Here is a 25566-nt window from a genome sequence, read left to right as displayed (position 1 = left end):
TATTTATTTATATTATAATTACAATTACAATTTACAGGTGGTTATAGAGGAAATTGGATGGCTTGATTTTTATTCACCACTTAGATTAAAATTCCATCATGATGGAAGAAGATCAAAACAACAAGTTATCCAAGGGAAAAAATATATTATTTATACTGTTCGCTATGATGTCTCTGGATATGCTCATTGTATTGGTTCTTCCCAATAACCAGTGGATGCAAAACTGTTTCAAAGGTACATCATTAATTTTTAAAATTTTAATATATTTATTTGCATATTCTAATTTATATATGTTTTCATGTTTGTACTATGTAGTCGGTCATTATTATTGTGTTGTCTTGAAAAGTATTGGGCTGCTTATGATAAATCTGGCTAAGCTAATTTACCAACCACATTCTTTAATATCATTGTACTTTGAAAATAAGTGGATTATTAAAAATTTATTTTTTGTTTTTGTTTTTGTGGATAGCGAATTAATGAACTTTTCGGAGAGAGTTCGTCTGAGTCAACACCATCTATTCCAAGTAATAAAGGGACAATAAAGTCGTCTGCCTTATTGGAAGCTCAACAAAATCCGGTTGACATGATTGATGAAAAGGAGAAATAGTCAACATATATCTACAATTAAGAATGTATGCATCACATGACAAAACAAGATGGCCTTGTACTGTGATTAGACTGGAACTGAGACCTAGACTGATGTCAGTTGGAAAATACCTTAGAAAGCTTATCTAACCTTGTTAGTGGGAATATTAGTAATATTTTATACAACTAACAACATGTATCTATTTTTCATAAATATAATATGGTTTTTGCAATCCTATAAAGCTCAAAGAGAGGGGAGGTGGAGCTGAAACAAAGATTTTGTATTAATGCTTTATAAGGGAATCCACCATGAAATTGGATGTTGTGTGTAATGTAAGTGTCCGCATATGCAATTATTTTTCAAATAAAATTTGTTAATAATTATTTTCAACATTTAGGATATATAGATGGGCACTCGGTTACTATTTATAGATGTAAGGGACACTTTTACACTTTCTGATTGAACAATTATATGGCAAAAAGATTACAAACAGAGAAAAAAGAAAAATAAATCCAACACTCAACGATCTTTCCACTCTTGTCCCGATTACAATCTAATGTTAATACCCGTAAGTTTCTAAGATCTAAATTGAAGTTATTAATTATTTTTTATTGGATTTCATTGTTTTTTTGTAGGATCAGGTTTTAGCTGTAGGGCATGCAACAATCAAGACATACAACCCATCATTGGTGAAACAAATGGAAAGAACTAAGTATGAATAGTTTGACAAATGTTTTAGTCTAAAAATATAAAACATGGTGTTAGGCATTTTAGTAATTTGGAAAAGTTTCAGTCTAAACTAACTAAGTATGAAGAGTTTGGCAGGGTTTCAGTCTAAATTTATAAAAAGATGATTAAGGGCCTGTTGATCATGGGCATTTTAGTAATTTGGCAAAGTTTCAGTTTAAACTTACCAAATATGAATAATTTGGCAATGTTTCAATCTAAACTTATAAAAAGATGATTAACGCATTTTTAGTTATTTGGAAATGTTTTAGTCTAAAAATACAAAACATGATTAGAAGCATTTTAGTAAAGTTTCAATCTCAACTTGCATGTTATGTTTTAAAAATTTTAGGCTGAAAAATTTCTATTTGAGAAATTAAATTTGTATGAAGAAAGATAGAAATGGTTTCATTTTTATCTTTCTCTCAATAACTAAAAAATGATTATATAATCATTTGAAAGTAGAAGTAATTGTTGACAGCACGTAGATCGAATATTCATAACAATTTATATATTAGTTTTATATCTATCTTTGTAAATAATAATTTTTTGTGAAACATTAATTAGTTATTAAGATTTATATGTATTTTTTTTTATATGTTCCCGTTAACAATTTCCCGCTACTCATGCTACTCGGTCGTTCGTCCAATTCGTAAACCCTAAATTTCATAGCTTGAAGGAACAAGAGAGGACCAAAGCCTACTGCTACCATTGCAAGATGGAGCTCAATCCTGAGTAATTTTTCCACTTCTCTTCTATGTTTTTATAATCTCCATGTTTTTACTGATCGTTGTAACTAATTCATCAACGTAACAATACTTTATTCTCTGTTGTTTGAAGTAATACCCTTCGAGTTTCATGATATTTCTCCACGCGAATATGCAATTTCTGTGTAAAACTAATTGTGGATTGGCCGATTGCTTACATTCTTCAATAACGTTCACGATGTTCGTATCCGGTTGCTTGTGGTGTTCGATGATTTTTGAAATTCCTATCTGTTGTTTGCGTTGTTGAAGGGAAACGAAGAAGACGAAGGCAACCAGGGTGTAGCAGAGAAGGACAAAGCATAAAATAAGGATCTCGGTGCTCCAATGATGCTTCCTTCTGCTTACATCCTCTTCCTGTAAAACCGACTGTTCAATTTCATGCTTCCTATCTCATTATTTACTTATAGGCGAATCAGATCGTATCAACTTTAATGTTTTAGTATGACTTACAGTTTGTGCTTATGATATCACAGGTGGGAATTCAAGAAGGAATACAAGGAGCGTTTCCTGACAACAAATCACTGGAATTAGACTTAAAGGTATGACCTACATATACGTTGGATCTGATTGTATTCAATTATTAATGTATTTTGAAACGAAATTGTAAAACTAAACATATTTTGTTACACAGATTGGAAGGGAAGGTGGAATTAAGTGGGTGAGCATGTCCGACTCTGTAAGATCTCTTCACGAAATTGAACTATATAATCACCATAAAACTTCCATCCACTTTATTTTCAAACATGTATTATGTATAGCAGTTATATCTATATCTTGTATGTAGGAGAAAGCTCCTTATTATGAGAGGGCAGCAGTCAAGAAAGTGGAGTATGACAGACTTATGGCTAAGAAAGCACAGTATGAAATCGCCATGAAAGGTCAGATCTATCATTGACTTTGTTGTAGATAACATGTTTTAGGAGGTCCAATTAAAAAACATATAGTTAACCCAGGCAGCTTATTGCTACCGTTCTTTGGAAATAAAAGAAGTCGGTTTTGGATAAAATAAATTAGTATATATCCAGATCTTACTATTGGTACCAACTTGGATCCAAGCTAAATGCAATAAATAGCAATGCAATTTCATTTATTTATCTACTATAGCATCCAATTATAGTGTTGTAATATTAACCCAATTTTAGTATTGCACTTTTGATTTTGTTTCTTATTAGGACATTATATTGTGTAAGGAATTATACCCAATCATAGGAGTGAAAATTGTTTGGTATCTAAATGACATTAGATTCAAAGAACAATGTTGTGATAAGGAGAAACAAAAGTAGGATGATATGATGAACAAATCAACAAATATACATTGTTATTCCTTGCATTTAACCCTAGCTATTATAATACAAGAATCAAATTTTATTCCATTTTGTCCATGTGTTGCGGATAGTATTTTGATTGAAGAATTAGCACCTTCAAATAGGGTAAGAAAAAGTAAATATAAAGGCTCTCATTTTTTAAATCAAGAAAACTAACACATCGATATATTAAAAATTATATATATTAAAAAAAATTTAAATCAAGAGCAATCTTTTGAATTAGTTTCTTCCTAAACTAAAAAAAAAAAAATTTAATCTCAAACACCATCTAAGTCCTTCTGGTAGGACTTCATGGTCAAAACAAGACAGAAAAATCTATTTAATTATAACATTGTACATTTAATTTTTTTTTTATTATAACATTATATTGTAAAAAATCTACCAATTGTAACAATAAAAAATGTTTTGTATATTAAAAGATGATGCAAGATTAGAAGTTTATTAATAGTAGTTAGCAATCACAAAATTTCCTCGGGAATGAAAGTCATAGTTCTCGAGTTTTAATAAAGAAAAGAAAAGAAAGGAAAAGAAAGAAAGGAGGGAAAATAAGAGAAAGAAAATAAAAAGAAAATTTTATTATGTGTTTCCGAGTTGGAAAGAATTGAAAGGAAATTAAACATTTTGTTCATTTCTTTCAAAATCCTTCCAAGTTGGAAGGAAAGTTAAAAGGGAAAGTGATCATTTCATTTCTTTCCACTTGTTAAGTTGAACTCTGGGAACAAATAAGGGGCCAACAACATTAGTTTTTTTTTCTGATCAGCTAACACACGGCCTCTTAGGTAAGGAACATATTTTCAAACACTCGATATTTCCCTTTGGTAACCAACTACATTAATTAAGAATTTTTAAAATCTAATTAGGTTTATCTTTAATGAAACTTTATATCCTAATCCTAATTAAAGAATATCTTTGATTTAGTTTGACTACGAATTATCTCATAAGTCAAAGAATCCCTTTTTGATTAGTTTTGTAATATTTAGTTGAATTTATCTTTAATGATACATTATTTCCTAATTAAAATATATCTTATGGCTATACTCATTTTATTTAGTTTGACTAGGATTTATATTCTAGATTAGGGAATCTTTTGGCTCATGTCATAACTTTTTTTTTTTTTTTATATATATATTTTGCTTTCTAGGTTAAGGTTATAACTTTTTTATTTTGATTAAAGTTTTGAATAAATCAACCGTTTGACACGAAACGTTTGAGAACTTCTAGCTTCTAGCATTTGACAAAATGTTCCGTTTTGAAAAAGATCTCGTTTGGCGACAAGCGTTTAGCTTTTAGCCTAAACAAAACGCTCCAAAAATCAAACGTTACACGGAGAAACTTTCAACAAAAAACTACAAGCCCAATATCAGAAAATTACTACATTGCCCTTAAGAATATCTCATGTATCTGATGTTCGTACTTTCACCCTAATCACGTATCAAGATCATACTTTCACCCTAATCACTATCGCCTATCAAAAAGAACCTTACAACTATCGATTGTGTTCCTCTCCCACGCAGTGAAGAATCTTCATTCTTTAGGTAATTTCTTCTATTAATGTCTATGTTTTGTCACATAACTTGATTTTTTCATCTTCATCAATTTTAATTCATTAATTGCCATGTACGTATGATTGGATTTCTTATCATTGAAAATTTATTGCATTAATTACAGTAAATTAAATATTCGTTCTTTTTTACATGAATATGATTTTATTGCATAACTTTTTTCTAACCATACAAGAAGTTACACACAGTAATCACACCCCTAATATAACAACCACATATAGATTTCTGCCAATAAACACACCATTTAATCGATTGCCTCTCTTACAAGTGACGATCTTCTGTAATGCCCTGTTCATCCTCGACGCCTTGCTTTTTTTTTTTTTTTTTTTTTTTTTCAATTTTTGACCATTGTACCCCTGGTTTGTGGGTTCCTGGGCCTGTATTGGTTTAATCATCAAACATAGTAAACATGTAACTCTTAATCAGGTTTAGTGACCGTTTTATATTCGATTGCCAAATTCTAATAAGCCATCCTCCTAGTTGGATTTGGATTCTAGGGAGTGAGGGCAATTTCATTACTTCCAGTCCCATGATAGCTAGATAGTGTGTTTCGGTCTTTGGAGAAATCTGTATGTTTTAAGTTTTGGTAATATATGGAAAATAGAAAATGACACCAACGATCAAACACCATAAATCTGATAGTATATCATTTTCTAATTGTTTTATGCTACTCAAATCTTCATCTTTGTTTTGAGCTTTGACCATTTTGCCAGTGGGGAATGTTTTATCCTACTGTGTGTTGCCCTCAAAGGGTATTGACCAATTTACCATTTCCTTCCAAAAACAATATATTGGTATAAAACTCCTGATTAAACTTTAGTTCCCATATTACTTTAATAAAAACAGTATATTAAAGTTAAAAATAGAAAATACATCACTATTATGCAAACATTTACTCTGTTATGTTTTTCATTAAAACTATTAAAACCTTGAAGCTAACCATTATAAACAAAAATAATAAATGTAAATTGTTGATATCCTACGATGTTTAATAATGTGAAAAAAATACATGGTTTCTGTTATAAATGGCTTCTTCAAAACTCTTTTACTACATAAGCATCACCATTATTGACTGTGAATATATTAGTTCCTTTTTAAGCAATATTACAGCCATTAAATTATATAATATTTGTTCCATTAAAGAATATCTTCCATATTAGCATTATAAGATAGTTTCCTAATTTTTTGCTTTTGTTTTTTGTTATTAGTTGTTTGCTTATTTCGTTTTTTAGTCTCCTTGTATTATTGCCTCCAATTCTAATACAACTTCCCTGGTCATTCATTGGCTCGTATGTGTTTATACAATCTTTCAATATGGTTTGTAGTGAAATAAATACTTCTTTGGATATGGTTGAAGATATGGTCATCTCATAAATACTACAATTTCTCATACATTTTGTATTTCTAGATTCCCTTCCATTGCTACCGTCTGATAACTCCATGGATGTATTATTCTTGTTTCCTGGTTCCTGCAGCACCTCGCATATTTGTACAATCTATGGCAAACAACCAAAACCAATTATATAAGTTCTGCTTTTGGTCTTTGTTGTTACCTATTTGCTTATTTTTTTTTACTCTTCTTATACTATTGCCTCCAATTCTTATATAACTTTCCATTCCTATACAACCTCCATTCCGTTTATTATGTTTGTCATATGCATATATAACCATTCCTATACAACCTCCATTCCGTTTATTATGTTTGTCATATGCATATGTTGTTTGAATGCAAACTCATGTACTATGGTCTTGAATAATGATCATGGGAAAAAATGTGATTGACGAGATAAGTCTGTTATGATTTTGTGAGATATCATAAAAAAATATATTCTGAAGAATGGTCGTAACTCTCCAATTAAATGCCAAATCCTTCAACCAATTTTTGAAAAAAATGTTAATACCATGTTAAATAAGTACAAATCATTAAAGAACAAGTGTGATGGAATGCGAAAAGACTACAGTGTTTCACAATCTTTAAAAATTAGGAGACCGGTCTAGTTTGGAATGAGAGTACACGACAACTAAATTGTTCAGAATGGTGGGACAAAAAAAATTAAGGTAATAAGTATAAATACGTTTTTAACTAATTCTAGTTCCTCGTTATTTTGAAATTTAACAGAAAAGTATTATAATATATAGGAAAACCCGATTTTTAAGGAAATCGAAAAAACAACCTTTTTAGAGCTACAAGAAGCGTGGAATCAAATATCTGGGGATGCGGTTGCGAATGGTAAACTTAGTAACTTTAAAGAAATTTGATTGTTACCGGGAGAATAGGGACAACCGGTCATTTTGGTTGATAGTGCAACAAAATTGTAAATATAATAACTTAATTGAGAGTAAAAAAAATACGGTGTCAAAATCAAAATTTTCAGTTAACATAGGGCGCATTTGGAAAAACTAACTGGTAGCGAGTATTTTTTTTAGACTATATTTTTTTTTCTCTCAGTTAAGTCATTATATTTACAATTTTGTTACAGCATCAACAAGAATGACTGGTTTTCCCGTTCTCTCGGTAACCACTTTTCCTAAACTGCAATAAAGTTACTAAGTTACCACTTGCGTCCGCATTCCCAAATATTTGATCACATGCTTCTTGTAGCTTTAAAGAAGGTTGTTTTTTTTTCAATCGGGTTTCCTAAACATTATAATTTTTTTTTTGTTAAATTTTAAGATAACGAGCAAGTAAGATTAGTTAGAAAATATATTTAAACTTATTATCTTATTTTTTAGTCCGACCATTCATCTGAACAATTTAGTTGTCGTGTACTTTCATTCCAACTTAGACCAGTCTCCTCAAATTTTAAAGATTTCTAAATATTGTAGTCTTTTCGCATTCCATCATACTTGTTCTTTAATGCTTTGTAGTTATTTAACTTGGTATTAACATCTTTTTCAAAAATTGGTTGAAGGTCTTGCCATTTAATTGGAGAGGTATGACTATTCTTCATAATATATTTTTTAAGATATCACACAAAATCATAACTGATTTATCTGATCGATCACACTTTCTTCCCTCATTATTATTATTCATGACCATAGTACCTGAGTTTGAATTCAAATAACAGATTATCAAAAAATTATAAATACATATAATCAAACATAATGAACAGGATGGAGGTTGTATAGGAATCGAAAGTTACATAAGAATTGAAGGCAATAGTAAAAGAAGAATTAAAAAAAAAGCAAATGGGTAACAATAAAGACCAAAACCAGGAGTTATAAAATTGGTTTGGTTGTTTGGCATAGATTGTGCAAATATGCGAGACACTGATGTAGAAATTGAGAAACAAGATTAATATGTCCATAGAGTTATCAGAGGGTAGCAATGGAATGGAATATGGAAATACAAGTTTATGAGAAAAGAGTAGTATTTATGAGGCGACCAAATTTCTATGTTCAACTTTTTATAGCAATATACTGTTTTTATTAAAGTAACATGGGACTAAAGTTTAACCAAAGCTTTTATACCAATATATTGTTTTGAGAAGAAAATGGTAAATTGGTCGATACCCTTTGCAGACAACACAACAGGATAAAAAAGACCCCAAGGGAAAAATGGTCAAAGCTCGAAGCAAAGATGAAGATTTGAGTAGCATAAAACAAAGATGAATATTTGAGCATCAAACCAGGAGGGTGACTTATTAGAATCTAGAAATTGAATATAAAGGGTCACTAAACATGTTTGATTAAAAGTTACATGTTGTTTGCCAAGTTGGATGATTAAACCAACTCTGGCCCAGGAACCCACATACCAGCACCAAGAGTATTATGGTAAAAAATTGGAAAGAAAAAGCAAGACGCCAATAATAAGCAGGGCATTACAAGAGATCGTCACTTGTGAGAGAGGCAATCGATTGATTGGTGTTTTTACTGGTAGAAGAAAATCTGGACGTGGTTGTTATATTAGGGTGTGATTAGTGTGTGTAATTTTCTTGTATGTGTAGAAAAAAGTTACACATTTAAATCATATTCATGTAAAAAAGAACGAACATTCAATTTACTATAATTAATGCAATAACTTCTTAATGATAAGAAATCTTATCATACGTACATGGCATTTAATGAATTAAAATTATGATGAAGATTAAAAAATGAAGTTTCATGACAAGACATAGACATTAAAAGAAGAAATTACTTGAAGCTTGAAAATTATTAATTGTTGCAATTTCAACCCATTAATCGGTTACCATTACCATTGTTAGGTTACCAAATAAATGACATGACAATATTGTGATGTGGAAGCCATGTCAGATCTTATATGGTAAGATTGAGTTTCAAATATAAGGTTACCATCGAACCCAATTCACATATCATTTTCTCTTCTTCTCATCTTCTCATCAGTATATTTCTTCACAAATGGTGTCTGAAGGTCAATCACTTAGAAGTAAGCGAAAAGGGGGTAGTCACCCTTTCAGAAGATGCTATTGTGGTTCAAAAGCTTGATTTGTACAATAAGTAAATGTAAATCCCAATAAGGCCGATCTAATGATTCAAACTCACTTGATCAGTAAGATACGATGCAGATTCCACATCATAATATTGTATTGTCATTTATTTGGTAACCTGCTAGATTGATGGTAATCGGTCAATTGGTTGACATTGCAATAAAATTGTAAATGTAATGACATAATTGAGAAAAAAACAGTGTCGAAATTGAAATTTCGGCAAACTTAATAAATTTATTGCAATTTGAGAAAATGGTTATGAGAAGAATGAGAACCTGTCATTTGGTTGATATTGCAAAAAATTATATATATAGTGAATTAATTGAAAGAAAAAATGTAGTGTCAAAATCAAAATTTTCATGTAACTTAATGACTTTATTGCAATTTTCCATAACAATAATAAACAACTAATAAAAAATATATACGTAAATCATGGTCGTTTAGGTGTATCTTGTTGAATACACCCTTGTAGGCTATCAAATTTCTTTAATGCATTGGTTTTGATAGGGTTAAAAAGTGTTGTGTAAAGATAACTTAATTTTCTTTTGGAATTAAAAATGACCGTAAGAGATTATATATAATGTAATACACTTTAGGACTTTTGATATGTTTGACATTTTGACTAAGGGGTGTTTGGGATTGCTTATTTAAAACAACTTATGCTTATTTGTAAAAGTGTTTATCAGTTTATCCGGTATCAAAACAAAGTTTTAAAAAAAGGGTTTGGGTTAGCTTAGTCGGTACCAAAACGTAATAAGCTGATAAGTTGTTTTTTAGTCTTTGACAAATTTTGCTTTTAAATGTAAAATGAATAAAAAAACATCTAACATATTATTGACTTTTTGTTATGTTTTTTAATTATAGTTTTTTTTTTTTTATCATTTTATAATAATCTTTTTGACAGAATTAATACCAATAACCTTAAAAAGGTTTATTTTGCAACCTCAAATACCAATAATATGTTCCACATATATCGTTTGCAAAAAATAATATCGATGGGTTAAGTAATCAATGTTTTACGAAAAGGTTTTCTTTGTGTGTTATGATAGTAATGTCATGAGATAACTTAACCAATAATTAATATAATATGTAAATTGTGATTCATAAATTTTCCATTGCAGTAGACTAAAATTGTGGGAATAAAGTAGTATAATATTGAAAAAAAAATAAAAGAAGACATGAGATGATTGAGGTAAAGTGGAACATGAGATTTGAAAAAATAAACACAATAGGAGATGATGTTGATAAAGCCTTTATGACAATGCAAAACGCAGCAGGAGGGTAAAGTTGCTTGTGCTCTGCGTGAAGGAAGAAAATCGTGATATGTAGAAAAGAAAAGGCCATCAATGATATAATGAGCATTTGGGTAAACTAGATTATGTGAATAAGTAATTATGTTTCCTACTCAAATAAGGAGTTTCATAAACCAACTTGTTAAAAACTCTTTATTTGACTTAATAAGTACTTATAACTTTTACTTAGCCAAACCGCAAAATCCGTTTATTTCCGGTGTCAAACCGGTATAAACAAATAACGAGCTTAAATAAGCAATCCCAAACACCCCTAATAGTTCTTCCATTGATTCTTTTAGTTTACAAGTTTAATGGTCTTTGTGATCGTTTATTTAAAATGTTTATTAGTTTATTAGTTTATTTTGGTTTGGTACCGGTAATAAACATTTCTAAGTGTTTGGATTGTAAAAAATCATTCTTATTCCAGTATGGTATTAGTAATAAATATATTTTTTTTATCAAATTTGTTTCAACTAATTAGAAATTCCAAAAGTAGATTACATTTTTACCCTTAATTTAAAGAATAAAAAAAATATGTAAGTATTTTCGGTAATTTTATATGTATAAACAAAATTTATCAAACACTAAAAATTAACTTATTAGTTTATTACTTTTAATACCCGATGAACTAATGCAAATAATTTGTTTTTAAAACGGTGTTATCACACCAGATTAACTAGTAAATACTTTTACAAAAATAATGTAAGTCATTTTAAATAAGAAATCCCAAACACCCTATTTATAGAATTAAATATAAGTTATATTTATAGAAACTAACCATAATAGCCATTTTCTAAGTTTTTATAACAAAATACCAAAAAAAAAAAAAAAAATAGAACATGACCAAAATAGCCATAATTTTCCCAGCGGACTAGCTGTTTATTTTTTTATTTTTATTTTTATTTTTTTGCAAAATAATTATTTCATACAAATTTCGTTTGAGCTATTTTTTTTTAATTATGTTCTTTGTAACAAAGACTTTCTATGGACATATTGCATTCCAATTTATGATGTCGGAAATTCATATTTTTTTAGTTCTAAAATAGGTTAGCCGATGGAAAATATGAAAAAAGCCCAACTTTGATCATTTATAAGTTTCGCATACAAACTCCATTTAAACTGTATTTTTATTTTTTTTTATGTAAAAAGGGCTTTTTATTAACATATTATACTCCCAAGTAGGTTATTCGTTGAAAATTATATATATATAAAAACTTATAGCTTTCACATACAAACTTCATAATAGGGGTGGAATTGGTACGGTACCGGGTATTTTTTTCCCAAACCGTGTACCGTACCAATTATAATTGGTATGTAATTTTAGTTATCACTACCGTACCAAGTACAGTTGGTACCAACTTAATTGGCTACCAGTAAGTTTGGTTGGTACATGTTGGTAATGGTATATACCAACATGTATGGGTGTGTTAGGAATTAAGATTTATGTGTTATTGTGCACTTAAAAGATATATGTAGGTTTTGTAAATAAGAGTTTTCTGAATGGTTGGATTGGAAATTCGATACAAAAAAGATTTTATAATTTTGTACCATGAGTTTAAACTAAACAATAGAGTAAATGGGATATGTTAATATGAGTTTAAACTTTAAAAGCTACTAGACGGTAAATGCTAATATCAAAGCACTTGAACTCTTAACCGTCAAATACATTTAAAGTTTAAATATACAATACTTTATATATATGAAAAATAACTTGGTTGGTACGGTAATACCGTGACATTTAAAACCTTATACCAACCGTACCATTATTAATTAATTGCTACGGTAGTACCAGCCAAACATGTTGCTACCAAACATATTGGCTACCAATATAATTGGTTCGGTTGGTACACATGTCGGTTGGTTTTCCATGGTACATATTTGCCACCCCTACTTCATAACAATCATTATTCCATTTGGGTTCTGCCAATCACAATGGATATCCTACAAAAATCTCAAAAAAAGAACATTTTCGTTTTCGCATACAAATTTCATAACAATTATCATATCATTTGGGCTCACTCAATCACAAGGGTGACCTATAATATTATGAAAAAAAATATTTTTCACAACCAACCTAGATTTTCGCAAGTGTTGACATGTGAAAATCTATAAAAAAAACATTTTTCAGATGATGCTCTATGAAAATTGTAGCTAATTTGATAAATTTTCATTTTTATGGCTATTTTATGATAAAAAGTTTTAAAAGTTAGCTATTATGATCATTTTATCTTATGTTTATTGTATTTTATGTTATATTTATTGTAGGTAAATATGTTTTAAAAAATGATAGACAAATATGAAATGTAACCTTATTAAATATGCAAATAACCATAAGGTTAAGGATGTGGGTCATACACCTTATGTGTAATTGTTTTCCCCCATCGTACAAGTTTGGTAGTTTTTTCACTAGAATTTCGATTGCTTTATCAGTTGAACTAGAATTGTCTACGGTTATGGTCATTACATTATTGATACCCCACTCGTAAGACAAGTCAATCACATGCGCCCAATGTCTTCTCCCTTATGACAATCTAAAGTTTTAAAGTTGATAATTCTTTTGTGCATGACCAAATCTTCGTTAATAAAGTAGGTCGTGACCACCATATAGCTTAACCTTTGACATAAGCTTGTCCAACAATCAGTGCTTAAATGCACATTTGTTAGGGGATTAGTAAAAAACTTATTCAATTTAGCATTTTCTTCAACAAAGTAATCGGAGAATCTTTTTTGAAATTGTGGTTCTACATGACAAAACTACTTTCCCGTTCAATGCATTAGTATACTCAATAAATGATTTATTCTTTACAAACTTGAGCGGTAGTTCTCCAACTACAAATACGTTTAACAAAACTTTTTATATTTTTTTCTCATTATGTTTCCATGATTCCTTTTTTACAAACTTGAGCGGTAATTCTCCAACTACAAATAAGTTTAACAAAGGTGTTTGTATTCTTTTGAAATTTAGGTGCTGTTTGTTTAAAAAAACATCTTCAGACCTCTTATTGATGCACGACGCAGCACACACGCAACACTTTTCATCTTGTAGTTGTTTGATTTTTAGAAGTTTTCGGAGTAAAAAACATCTACGAATGTGTTCTGTTTAGGGCAACACTTGTATTGCCTCTTCCAACCTCTTTTTTTTTCTTATTGAAGTCTTGATGAAATATTGATTATATGTTGCTAAATTCTTGTTTTACCTTATTTTTTTCGTTTTTTTGTTTATTCTTGCTGAATTATTTTTTTTCGTTTTTTATATTGAATAATGATAACTTCTTGTTGAAATATCATTATTTTTTGCTAAAATATCATTATTTTTTTTTTGCTGAAATATCATAAAATTTTGCTGAAATGTCATACATTACTAAATTTTCGGTATTAAAAAACTATTTTCGGTATATAAAATCAGTTTATTTTATATTTTTAATATCTGCAGCAATATGTAGATGTTAAAAAACAAATACGCTTCTTATTACAGTATACAGTCGTTTGATCCACCTCTTCTGCTGCAGACGGTTGCAGAGTTAGTCCACATACTTAATGAATTTCTGTTTAAAAAAACAAACAACACCTTAAAGTGGTTTGATTTTCTATATTTTTTTCTACATTTTTTTGGGTTTTTTTACATCTTAGAATATGTTTATTCATAATAGAAGTGCAGTTATCACCGAAGTTGGTTTTGAGCAACATGCTACAATGTTTGCATTTGTTATGTTTAACACCGTTAACCAAAACTACGTCAAATTCAACCCAACAAGCCACCCTTTTACTATATTTTCTTTTTTTTCTTTGTCGTTTGACCTTTTCCGGCTTTGTGAAACGTCCCAAAAATATGATCCAAAAATTTCATTTTTATTTAATAAAACCAGTATTTTCAAAACATCATCGGTGCATGCCATACAAAATAATGTATCAAACATCGTAACAATCAGAGTAAAACACCAAAAAGCGGAACAAGGTGGTGTGTGCTCTACAATCATCCCAAGCCCTTCCCCTTGGAACTGGAAGTACCTGAAACATTAACTGAAAACCGCAAGCACATAGCCTAGTGAGTTCCCCAAATTACCGCATACTATTCATAAATATCACATAACGGGCCTCACCCAATGAATATAATGGGTCCCACCCTAACTCGCATAACGAGCCCCTCCCTAACTCGCATAACGGTCCCCGCCCAATAAGTATAACGGGCCCCGCCCTAACTCGCATAACGGGCCCCACCCACATATAGTTCATGTAAGCATAACAGGTAATAGCATATAGAGTAACCATCGGGGCCCCACCCAGTAAGCATATAAGCAGATATACAAGTGTCACACAGACAACGAGTATTCTAACATAACAGATCATGGGTCGGCATTGGTGCCTTCGAACCGCTAAGCACAATGAGGAAAACTCACCTCTGAATCTGAACGATAACTGAATAGATCCCGACTCCGAATATCTGCTCTACCCGACGCCTAAACAGAAACAAATCCTTAGATATAACTCAAAATACCTCAATACCCTCCCTTAAGGTCAAACTTGGTCAAAGACAAAAGTCAACGTCAAGGTCAACAATCCATGTTGACCCAACACGCTGTGTTGACTTGCCGAGACACCGTGTTTCTCCATCATCCATGCAGTCGGGGAAATTCCCAGTCAACGCGTTGTGTTGACTTGCAAACATGTCGTGTTTGCCTGAGTTCTAACAACTTAACACATTAAGCTGCCTTCATCGACTCCAAGAGCTCCAAAGCACAGATCTAAACCAAAACGAGATTTATAATGGTAAACCAATAAGCACTTAATCTTTAAAGACACAGCCCCAAAACACAGATCTGACTCCCTTGAGCTGGAAAACCAAGTAAAGTTGCAAACTTTACGTTCATGCATGTCTAAATGAAGCTCTTAAGCTTAAAAGGGGCTTAATAAGTGACCTAATGCATGCATGGAACCAAATATTCATAAAGCTTGCACCTTTATGCTCAAGGAGTCCAAAACAAACTCAGATCTGGAACAAAGAGCCCTTGAAACGACTTTACTCTCTCATCAACCCAAAAAAGGGACCAAAAGCACAACAAAGCACAATATGAAGAGATCTAAACATCTATAAGTCAAGGATCAAACTTGATAACTTAGAAAGCTTGCACAAAAGAAGGTGATTCTGGATCCAAAGCCTTTCCACCAAGAAAAACAACTTCAAGATCTCCTCTTCCTTCACAAAGACCAAAAATGAGCACCAAGAACTCCTTTCTAGCTCAAGAACACCACCAGGAGACTTAAAGATCGATTTTAGGGTTTTAGCGACAATGGAGGCGGGTAAGGAGGCCAACCATGAGGACTTAAGGCCTTTAAATAGAGTGCAACACCCTAAAAATTAGGGTTTCTCCACCAGCCAACAACACGCCTGTAATGGCATAAATACGTCGTGTTGGTTCACTAAAGTTCGCGACCCAAAGGCCCATCGACACGCCGTGTTTTGACACAAACACGCCGTGTCCAAAAAGGGAATCATGAAAACATTGGAAATAATTCATACCTGAGAACGAGTGTTACACTTTGTTTTCATTTCGAGTGTTATCAACCAAGATATCTTCATCATCAATCTAAAGCACGATAATACAATGATTTTAATATGATAAAATAATAATGAACTTTTATACATCACCATAAAACATTCAAATTTCAATGAGTAACATAACACAATAACACATTGAAAGAATAACATTGAAGTAGTGGATTAAGATACGATGCTTACTTGAGTTTCTTGACTTAGAACCCAATTTTCCATTACTTGAATGATTCCTTGGAGATGAAGAATGTAATTCGATTTCTGGAAACTAGAATGTAGTTTGATTTCTGGAAACTAGAATGGAGTTTTATTTTACAGTAGAAGCAGATGGTTTTTTTTAGGTGTTCAATCACACTCTAGGAGACGAGGAGGAGGAGTAGGTTCTTTTGTGCGTGAATCAATCAAGCAGGATGCCAATGACAGTGTAGAATGGTGATATCACAGTGTAAATTGCATAATGTTAATCGATGATCGATCACATGGAGGAGTAAGGACCCAGGAGGTCGACGATCTACTCCAATTTCGTAGTAGTTTTTTATTTTTATTTTTATTTTTTTTGTGAAACTTCCATCGATGCTAGGGTGGGTAACGAGAATACGATATGTCGTGTGCTTGTGTTCGATCGATCAAGAGGGAAAGCAGTTATTCGGATAATCCATACCGAAATACCCGAGAACCGAAAGCCTAAAATACATAACCGAGAACATAATCAGATAACTTATTCGGTTTGATTCCGGGTCGGGTTTGTATATTCGGTACAAATGTTCATCCCTCGTATATAATTGCAAAATAATTTTGTTAATGAATTGCAAATTGCCAAATAGTATATTGATGAATAGTCAAGGGGCGAAAGTTGTACTTTACTCAACGATTACACCATATATAGCTTCTGGTGTCCTCAGTTCTGGGAAGTACGAAGTACCAAATACTTTCTCTCGCTCCGTCAATCGTCATGGACTTCGGCCGGTTAACCGTCACATTCCTCCTCCTCTCATTCGCTACTAGTTCCTTATCGGAACGATTAATCCGTATGTCAACGGAAGATCGAGGAGCATCATCAGTCTATTCTGGTGTCCCCAGTTCTCGTAGAAATAAGGATTTGTTATGTGAAAGCTGGAAGTTCTCCGTTGAAACCAATGATGCCGGTATCTGGTACACTGTGCCCGAAGTGTGCGTGAGCTTCGTCAACAACTACTTGAATGGCGAACGGTATAGGTATGATTCGGAAGTCATTGCCGATTACGCTATAGAGTACGCGAAGACGGTGAATATCGCCGGCGATGGCAAAGACGCTTGGATCTTTGATGTTGATGAGACTTTGCTCTCGAATCTGCCTTGGTATGCGACTCACGGATTCGGGTAAGCCAGATGCGTTTTTAGCCGTCCGATATTGATATTGATAATTATTAGTGTAGATTTTACTCTCTCTCTCTCTCTCTCTCTCTCTCTCTCTGTCTCTCTCTCTCTCTCTCTCTCTCTCTCTCTCTCTCTGTTGACCATCGTTGCGATGAAATTGATACCTTTGAAATTCAAAATCAGATCGCTATACATTGTAGTACTTCTGTGGTTTATGTAATTATGAACTTAGGATTAACAAAATCCTCGACAATTCAAATCAACCTTTGTTAATGTCACAAGTCTTGCATCCATTTTCTTCACTACTTTGAAGCCAAGTTCATTGATTTAACAGATTTTAGAAATTGATTCTGCCTGTTTTTCGTTCTCTTTGCTGGTCTGGTCTTTAAGCTCCTCATTGGCCATTTGCAATCCAGCCAGTAGAAAGGGGATTCGACCCTTTTGGCCTGCCTCCCATAGGCTTATTATCATACTGATGTGGGCAAGGTTTCCAAAATGTTGTTTCTTTTTCTATAATTGGTATCTAAGGGGCTATAAGATACAGTTTGAAATTTGCTTATTTTACTAATACATCTATAGGTTTGATATGTTGGGATTTGTTTCATACCTTTTATGGCTCATATTAGTGAATTTTATTTACTAGTTTTGAAATCGTAAACTTTTATGGAAATAGATTTTATTATTTATGCAATTTCTTATTAAGAATTTGTTTCTTACCTTTTATGGCCTATATTAGCGAATTAACAAGTTTTTCAAATCTTATATGGATGATAGGTTATAAACCTTAAGATAATGCACAATTAATTATTCACTTTCTTAGTAACATGAATAAACCTGAAAGAGCTTCTCATCTGAATTTTTTTTTATTGAAACATGCATGTGATTACAATTAATTATTCACTAGTATTGTTTTCATAGCATTTATTACAATAGATGAATAACCTATTAAAAGGGGCCAAGTAAGCATTTAAAGGACAAAACACTTGTCATATTTAAGTCGAACTCGTGGTTTGATAACAAAATTTATCTTTTCTTGATAAAAAAAAGTTCATTCTAGATCAGTAAATTCTATAATAATCCAATAATGAATTAGTAAATGATGCTTTAAGATTATAAACTAAGTTGCTTTTTTGTAAATAGATCGGAGATCTTTGATGAGGATTCTTTCAATGAGTGGGTAGATTTGGCAGAGGCTCCTGCCTTACCAGCAAGTTTAAGGCTGTACAATGAACTTCAACAGTTAGGGTTTAAGATTTTCTTGTTGACAGGCCGAACTGAATCCCAAAGAAAATCTACAGATAAGAATCTTCTGGATGCTGAATACACCAACTATGAAAGCCTTATCTTAAGGTAATTGTTTTATATGAACCTACATATTTCTTAAACTTACAGAAATTGTTGATTCCCATATCTTGAAGTTAGGTGTCTATGCAACAAATAGCAATGTACTTTCATTAATAGAAAGAAATTCAATGCTATAATACACAAATAAAAAAAGTAAGTTGCTATTTTTTGCATTTAAGCCCCTTGAAAAGTAAGATCTTTTTTATGGATGAAACAGGGCAACTTCAGATGAAGGTAAACCGGCTACTTTGTATAAATCTGAGAAGAGACAGGAACTTATAGATGGAGGTTATAGGATACATGGAAGCTCGGGAGACCAATGGAGTGATTTGTTGGGTTTTGCAATAGGAACAAGATCCTTTAAACTTCCAAATCCTATGTATTACATCTCATGATTTTATACAACAATATAAACGCTCCAAAATTTCATGTTTGTATAACTTCCAATTCATGTATTTGCTTCTATATCGTGTAACTGTAAGTTGTCATATTTTGGGGTTAAATTATAGGGGATATTGAGTAAATTGGCCATATTTAAGAAAATGAACAATACCTATGTATTTTTTTCTTTCGGAAAATGACCAACATTTACGAAATGAATCATTTCGGACCCGAAATCAGGTTTATTGGTCCCTATATTATACCTTGCTTCCAAAATGTGGTACCATATGCAGAGTAGCATTTTGGACTCGTCGGTTGTTTGACGAAAATTGGCTTTAGATGGTGAAGAGGTTGTGGTGTTGTGAGTATGTTTTTTCTATCTTGTATTTTTTTTATCAACATTTTATCAACTTAGATAGTGTAAAATCGTAAGCCGGAAAGAAAAAACGTTGTTTGTAATATGATGATCGTGTTCGGAACACGGAAACAAGTCCGACATTCGATGAACTTAGGGTAAAAATAAGTAGTTGTTGAGTAATCGTCGACAATTAGGCTTACTTGGCATTACTATTGTTGATAGTTAGTATTCTTTTCGTAGGAATGTGTGTCTGGAACACAAAGAACTGTGTTCGTCTACTGCTTCCAAAATATTTTTTGATAACTTGTTTTACTATTATCTGAGCATGACCTTGTATATGAAGTTGTAGTGATGACAACCTACCCCGAGACGAAAGATGCTTTTCAGGGCGTCCTGTTTTGGGAGGTGGTTGTATGTCCCCATGGCGTGGAAAGGAACCCGTTGCTCATCTATTACATTTTTTTCAAGGAGGTTATTATAGATCCACGGTCCGATGTGGATGAACTATTCTTTAGCTAGGTGACTACAAGCTCTACTTTAATAAGAATGTATTTTGCCTGATAATAGGTTTATGTTTTAATGACTATTTCCTGTTATGATATGTTCTCCGAGCTTAAGTCGTCCCGGAATAGCTTCGTCTAAGTTAAGCCTGGGAATCACAACAAAGAAAAACCGACGTTAGTCGTCGTCCGGGACGCGGTCCCAGAACGAAGCTCCGACGGTCTAGTTAGTGGTTGTATGAGAGAATTAGGTTTAGGTAAGGGATAGAGAATGAGGCGATCCCTTCTTCTAGAGAAGAAGGGTTCCTTTTATACCTGTTGTCCTCTATGCATGATCCCGACAGGATCTTTTGTCCTGGGCCGACAGGACGTGGAGGATTCCTATTGGCGGACCGTGAACCACTATCGGTTATCTGCTATTGGTGCAGAACTAACAGAAGACAACGCCCTAGGCTCTACACTTGTCGCTCTGGGTAGTGGCCAATACTATTTTGGCTGATTTTAGACCGAAGTTTCTTGTCCTGAATTGGACCTTGGCGCTGGAGCGTCGGGGTCTGAGTGTGAGGCCGCGAGGGCGAGGGCCTGGGACTAATCACTCATGCTGGATGACGACTGTTAGCTAGGTCGTCCTTTAGATAACAGTTATGTTATCTTTGACGTATTCCTAGGAGGATACGTTAACAAGTCCCCTAGGCTTTGATGAGTTTTGAGCATAACAAACAATCCTATGTGTGCATGCAACCCTAAAAAAAATCTATGTCTTCTCTAATTGAACATACAATATGAACAACATCATGCAAACCCTAGATCTATGATAAATAATTGAAATTCACATAATAAAGAGTTATGATACATACCTTTGATTGTTATGTAGCAATAACAATCCAATAACCTTGAAGATCTTGAAGCTTGAGAGCAAGTGTCACAAGTGTAACACCTCTAATGAATCACAAACACATTTAGCAAGAGGATGAGATATGAGAGGGATGAGGAAGCTTCAATTTTCGGCTATAACTCTCCAGGGTTTCTATTAGCCGAAAATTAACAAGGGTATGGGTATTTATATAGTGAGGTGACTTAGAGCCAAAGATAGGGTTCGAAGTAGGAAACCCTAATTGCTTTGCTTAAGGACCAAGCAATCCCTAAACCTTCCATCCAAAAGCCCTTGGACGAAAATTCTAGGGCTTTCCTAGAAGATTTTGTCCAAGACTCTTTAAGAGGGTTCTAGTGCTTCTTTCCTCAACTATCAATAAATTACCAAACAACCCCTGCACTTATAATTAATTCAATTAATCCCCAAATTAATTCCAATTAATTTTTGATTAATTATTAATTAAATAATATGATTTCTAATTAATATATTATTTCCATAATACATTAATAAATCATTCATTTCATTTCAATTTATTAATCAAATAATAAATTCTTCCTCTTCCTCAATAGGTCATCCTGTCTAGTTGCTAATATGAAGGCAACCCAAAAGGACTGTGCTACTATCAATTCTAGTATATACCAATTATAGTTATGGGCTTAGACACTGTATAACTTCAAAATGTGATTTGCAAATTTTAGCTCTCAAAGTCGTTGTCGAACTCTGAGCTAGTCAGTTATGTGTCCTAAGATAAATGATCAAATATTCCTCCATTCTACAAGATATCGTATGGGCATGAGACATGAATTATAATCAATCTATCTGTCCAAGATTTGTTTCCTGATTTCTGATTTATGGCGACTGAAATCAAACTACTAATTGAACACATCAATCCAGTCCAGGCTTGGCCAAGCACTTCAGATGTCGACATCAAATCATCGAGGGCCCCACATATATCGCTTTTCCCCTTAGGGCAAAATGAACGGATAAACTTCGACTTATATGCTTACACTATTCACTCATCAAATCACGCACAACAATACGTTTTATAACATCAAGTTACTGATGCGTTTACGTATTATCAATGCATAACTGACTCATAAACAACAACTCATATATCACCGTTTCAAGAATATAAAATATTATCGTCTCAAAATTACTCGTGATAAAATCCATGAAGTAATTCTCTGAACGTGGGTTTATCCAATACTTAAAATCCCCATTTTCAAGTACTCATGAACATTGCAACAAACAATTTCTATGTCTAATCCCCATAGACAATCTACAATTCAATTCATGACAGTCTTAATTCGCTACTTACTTCCAAAAGCACGGGCGACTGTGGATGTTTAAATAATCCAATTATTCAGGAAGTAAATGCGAACAACTTAAGGTGAAGAGGAACTCGGTTTATCAGAAGATAATAGATAAAGATGAATGATCTTTATATTGCAATAATAGTTCAGAAATATCGTGAAGGTGTGTTGTATTACATGAAGTGGGATACTCTATTTATAGAGTCCCAGAAAGTTACATTTGAAATAAACAAATAATATCCTACTGACTTCAGTGACCATGCAAGGTTCACTGGACAAAGCTAAGCAAACACGCTAAGTCAGTAAAGTAACTTGAAAGTATTCATTCATCATTCATCTTTGCGGTAGTAGTTGCGCTTGCGGTTGCGGTTCACAAAAAATCGTCTCCAACTTCGGTAGACAACTTCTTCTACGATATCACCAACAATCTAGATTACGGTTCCTTAGCTAAAGAGGGTCACTTTTTGTATCAACAATTTCCCCAAAAGTGACCTCTTAGCTATCTTCATCATTGTTGCAATTTGAGGAACCGGATAATAATCCACCAAAATTTTCTAACTTCGAACAACCACTGAATTCTCCTTGAAATTTCAAACTTAACTTCATCCGTAATATGCTTCGATCTTTGGACTGAAGCTAGAGTGGTGTCTAGTTGCTTCTTGGTGAGTCGATGGATTGCGGTAACTGGAATGAAGTATTTGGGACCATCTTGATCTCTTTTGTAGACAACTCCTAGCTCTGGGTAGCTGGTTGCCCCAAGTGACATTTCTTGAAAACCGTTAGTGTATGCTGGTGCAGGCTCGAACTCAGGAAAATTAAATTTCTTGGCAAAGACTGTGTGAATTTCTGCATCAATCTTTCCGAAGTCGTATACCAGAGCCTTGAGGAATTCACAAACTTTTTCACAAGCAATCTTCATCTTAGGGTATTTTTCAGCTTTGACTTGGAACACCCTGGCAATCAGAAATATTTCCTTCGGGTTCATGCAAACAAAATCCGCTTGGGTTCGGATATATTCAACTCCTCTTCTGGTCAGGGCATATTGGAGAAAATCAGTTTTCATGAATTTTCTTATCTTGTAGTTCTTGACCCTGTATGGTCTATCATTAGACCAGATTTTCTCAAACTCTGAACCATGCTTAGCATGAAAGAGATTCATACATTCAAATTCCAATGGGAGTCTTTGATCATCCGGAAGGGTGAGATCAAATGGTTCAAATACTAGGAAAATTTTGGAGTTTGGAGAGATGGTATGTCCCAATAACAATCTGATGGAGGTTCATCATATGTTAGGATTGGTCGATAGTCATCATCCAGAAGCCTGCAGGTAGGATTTACCCAAGAGTTGATTAATGACTCGTCCATTGTTGTATCGAATCCATGTGCTCTCCAAATTTGTTCAGCAAACTTTGCGGCCCTCCAGTCACGTTTCTTTTGAAGAGTGGCTGGGGAGTAATTGGAGTGATCAGAAGACATTGTGGGTGCTAAATTTTTGAATTGAGGAAGTGTCTGTTGTTGAGAATTTTGTTAAGGTTTTTGTTGCGGGGGAGTTTATTGTGGAGATGGATGTGGTGAAGACCGTGGAGTTGGTGGTTTGTTGTGCTCCTCGGTAGGAGGAGGTTGAATTCTTGGAGGTGTTTAATGTTGATGAACCGAAGGGGTCTTTGCTTGTGAAGGGTCTTGTTCTTGTTCTCTTCTTGGAGTGCCTTCACTCCCCCTTTTGAGGAAACAACCTCCTGTTGCTCCTCAAACCATTGCTTGAGCCTATCGATCTTTTGAAAGGTTTCATTAAACTGAGACTTCATTTGATCACAGACTTGGAGATTGTTGGGGATTTCCTTGTTGCAGAGTAGTTGATAAACCTCCTTTGTAAGATGGAGAATTTCATCAAATCTCGACTTTGCAGTGAGTGATCGTCGTAACCCATTGATTGTATTGTTGCAAAACTGCAAGACCTGATTCTTATGCGGTATGGGTTTCTTCGACAAGCTGTTTGGAATGACTTGCTTGTTTTTCCAGAGCTTGATTGAAGTCGTTATTCAGTTCAATTATCTCCTTGATGAGTGTTTCGGCTGTTGAGATGAACTCCTTGTGATATGCGGTTCTTCTATTGTCCAGTTCTTTTATACCCATTTCAACCATGATAATCATTCGATCTGCGGCCATTCTGTCCCTTGTTTCCAGTCGTTCAACTCGTTCAACGAGTGAATGCGGGGTTGCAAATTCAGTATTCTACAGTTGATTGGTAGAGACTGAGTCCAAGATTTGGCCGATTTTGGTTTGCAGACTAAGGAACTCTTTTCTGGACACCCCAATCTTTTTCTTCTTCTTTTGCTTTGGTTTGGAGCTGGAGTGTTGAGATCCACTCGATTCCTGTTCATCAACTACCATGATGAAATCATCTGAGGGAAGGGGCTGTTGAACATCCTCAAAAGTATTGCCATCCAGACCGAACACGAGGGCTGAACTTATGTCAATTGTGGTACCATCGTCATTGGAGTCGTGATCTTCTTCATTGGGGGGAGGTTTAGAAGTGCCAACAATGTTCTCCAGTTGATGAGCATTGTGAATAGTTGCCTCCATGGTAGACATCCATTGTTGAATGGAAAGGATGTCGTGAACCGTTTTGGCATTGCTGATGGAATCGGCCCAATACTTTGCTACAGTCTGAATGGCTTCCTTCTTTTGCTGTTGTTGTTGGACTTGTTGCGCTTTTCTCACCTGCACTGCCCTCTTGAATGCTTCAAATTTTTTGATTCCAGATTCGGTAGTTGGACGATATCGAGTCCAAGAATCATCAGAGTTGTAATCGTCAAATCCTTGTCTCACCAAGGTGTCCCTCGGGTTTGTGGTTCCTTGAACATTTGTGCTCCCCACGCCTAGACCACTTGATCGTAATGTTGATGAATAGGATTTCATGAGCTTCCTTGGTCTCCTTGACCTAAAGTCAAGTTTGGCCTCGACTCAATTCCGTCAAGGGCTAAGAAATAAGTGCCCTGCAGTGCAACTGGTGTATCGAGTGTTTGTGTGACACGAAGTAAAATGGAGCGCAACTCCTCAGGTTCAAAATACGTGCAAGTGTGATGCCCTGGAGACCTTAGGGCGACTCGTCATAATTGGATCCACTTGGGATCCAATTGGAGATGTGTCTCCATGATGAGATGAAACATATACACTTTCTAT

The 25566-nt window shown here is 33.5% G+C and overlaps 1 protein-coding gene and 1 long non-coding RNA gene across 2 annotated transcripts; both read left to right on the top strand.

The window, feature by feature from the left end:
- The first annotated feature begins 1938 nt into the window (after positions 1-1938).
- On the top strand, positions 1939-2993 carry LOC145114716 (uncharacterized). The gene is made up of 5 exons (XR_013711171.1): positions 1939-2047; positions 2329-2435; positions 2553-2618; positions 2711-2755; positions 2864-2993. It is a non-coding gene; the product is annotated as an uncharacterized LOC145114716 (long non-coding RNA).
- A 14156-nt stretch (positions 2994-17149) lies between these two features.
- Positions 17150-19535, top strand: LOC145117650 (acid phosphatase 1-like). Its single transcript, XM_079053954.1, has 3 exons — positions 17150-17616; positions 18754-18963; positions 19175-19535. The coding sequence occupies exons 1-3, from the start codon at positions 17210-17212 to the stop codon at positions 19350-19352; spliced, it is 795 nt and encodes a 264-aa protein (XP_078910080.1). The 5' UTR covers positions 17150-17209; the 3' UTR covers positions 19353-19535.
- The last annotated feature ends 6031 nt before the right edge of the window (positions 19536-25566 follow it).

The sequence above is a fragment of the Lactuca virosa genome, chromosome 5, assembly GCF_052849685.1.
Source record: "Lactuca virosa cultivar CGN04683 chromosome 5, Lactuca_virosa_CGN04683_v6, whole genome shotgun sequence".
NCBI classification, from domain to species: domain Eukaryota; kingdom Viridiplantae; phylum Streptophyta; class Magnoliopsida; order Asterales; family Asteraceae; genus Lactuca; species Lactuca virosa.
This window is presented reverse-complemented; position numbering and strand designations above follow the sequence as displayed.

Coding starts and splice junctions, on each gene's coding strand:
- LOC145117650 (XM_079053954.1), top strand. CDS start 17,210: ATGGACTTCGGCCGGTTAACCGTCACATTCCTCCTCCTCTCATTCGCT. Junction 17,617..18,753: donor TATGCGACTCACGGATTCGG/GTAAGCCAGATG, acceptor TTTTGTAAATAG/ATCGGAGATCTTTGATGAGG. Junction 18,964..19,174: donor TATGAAAGCCTTATCTTAAG/GTAATTGTTTTA, acceptor TGGATGAAACAG/GGCAACTTCAGATGAAGGTA.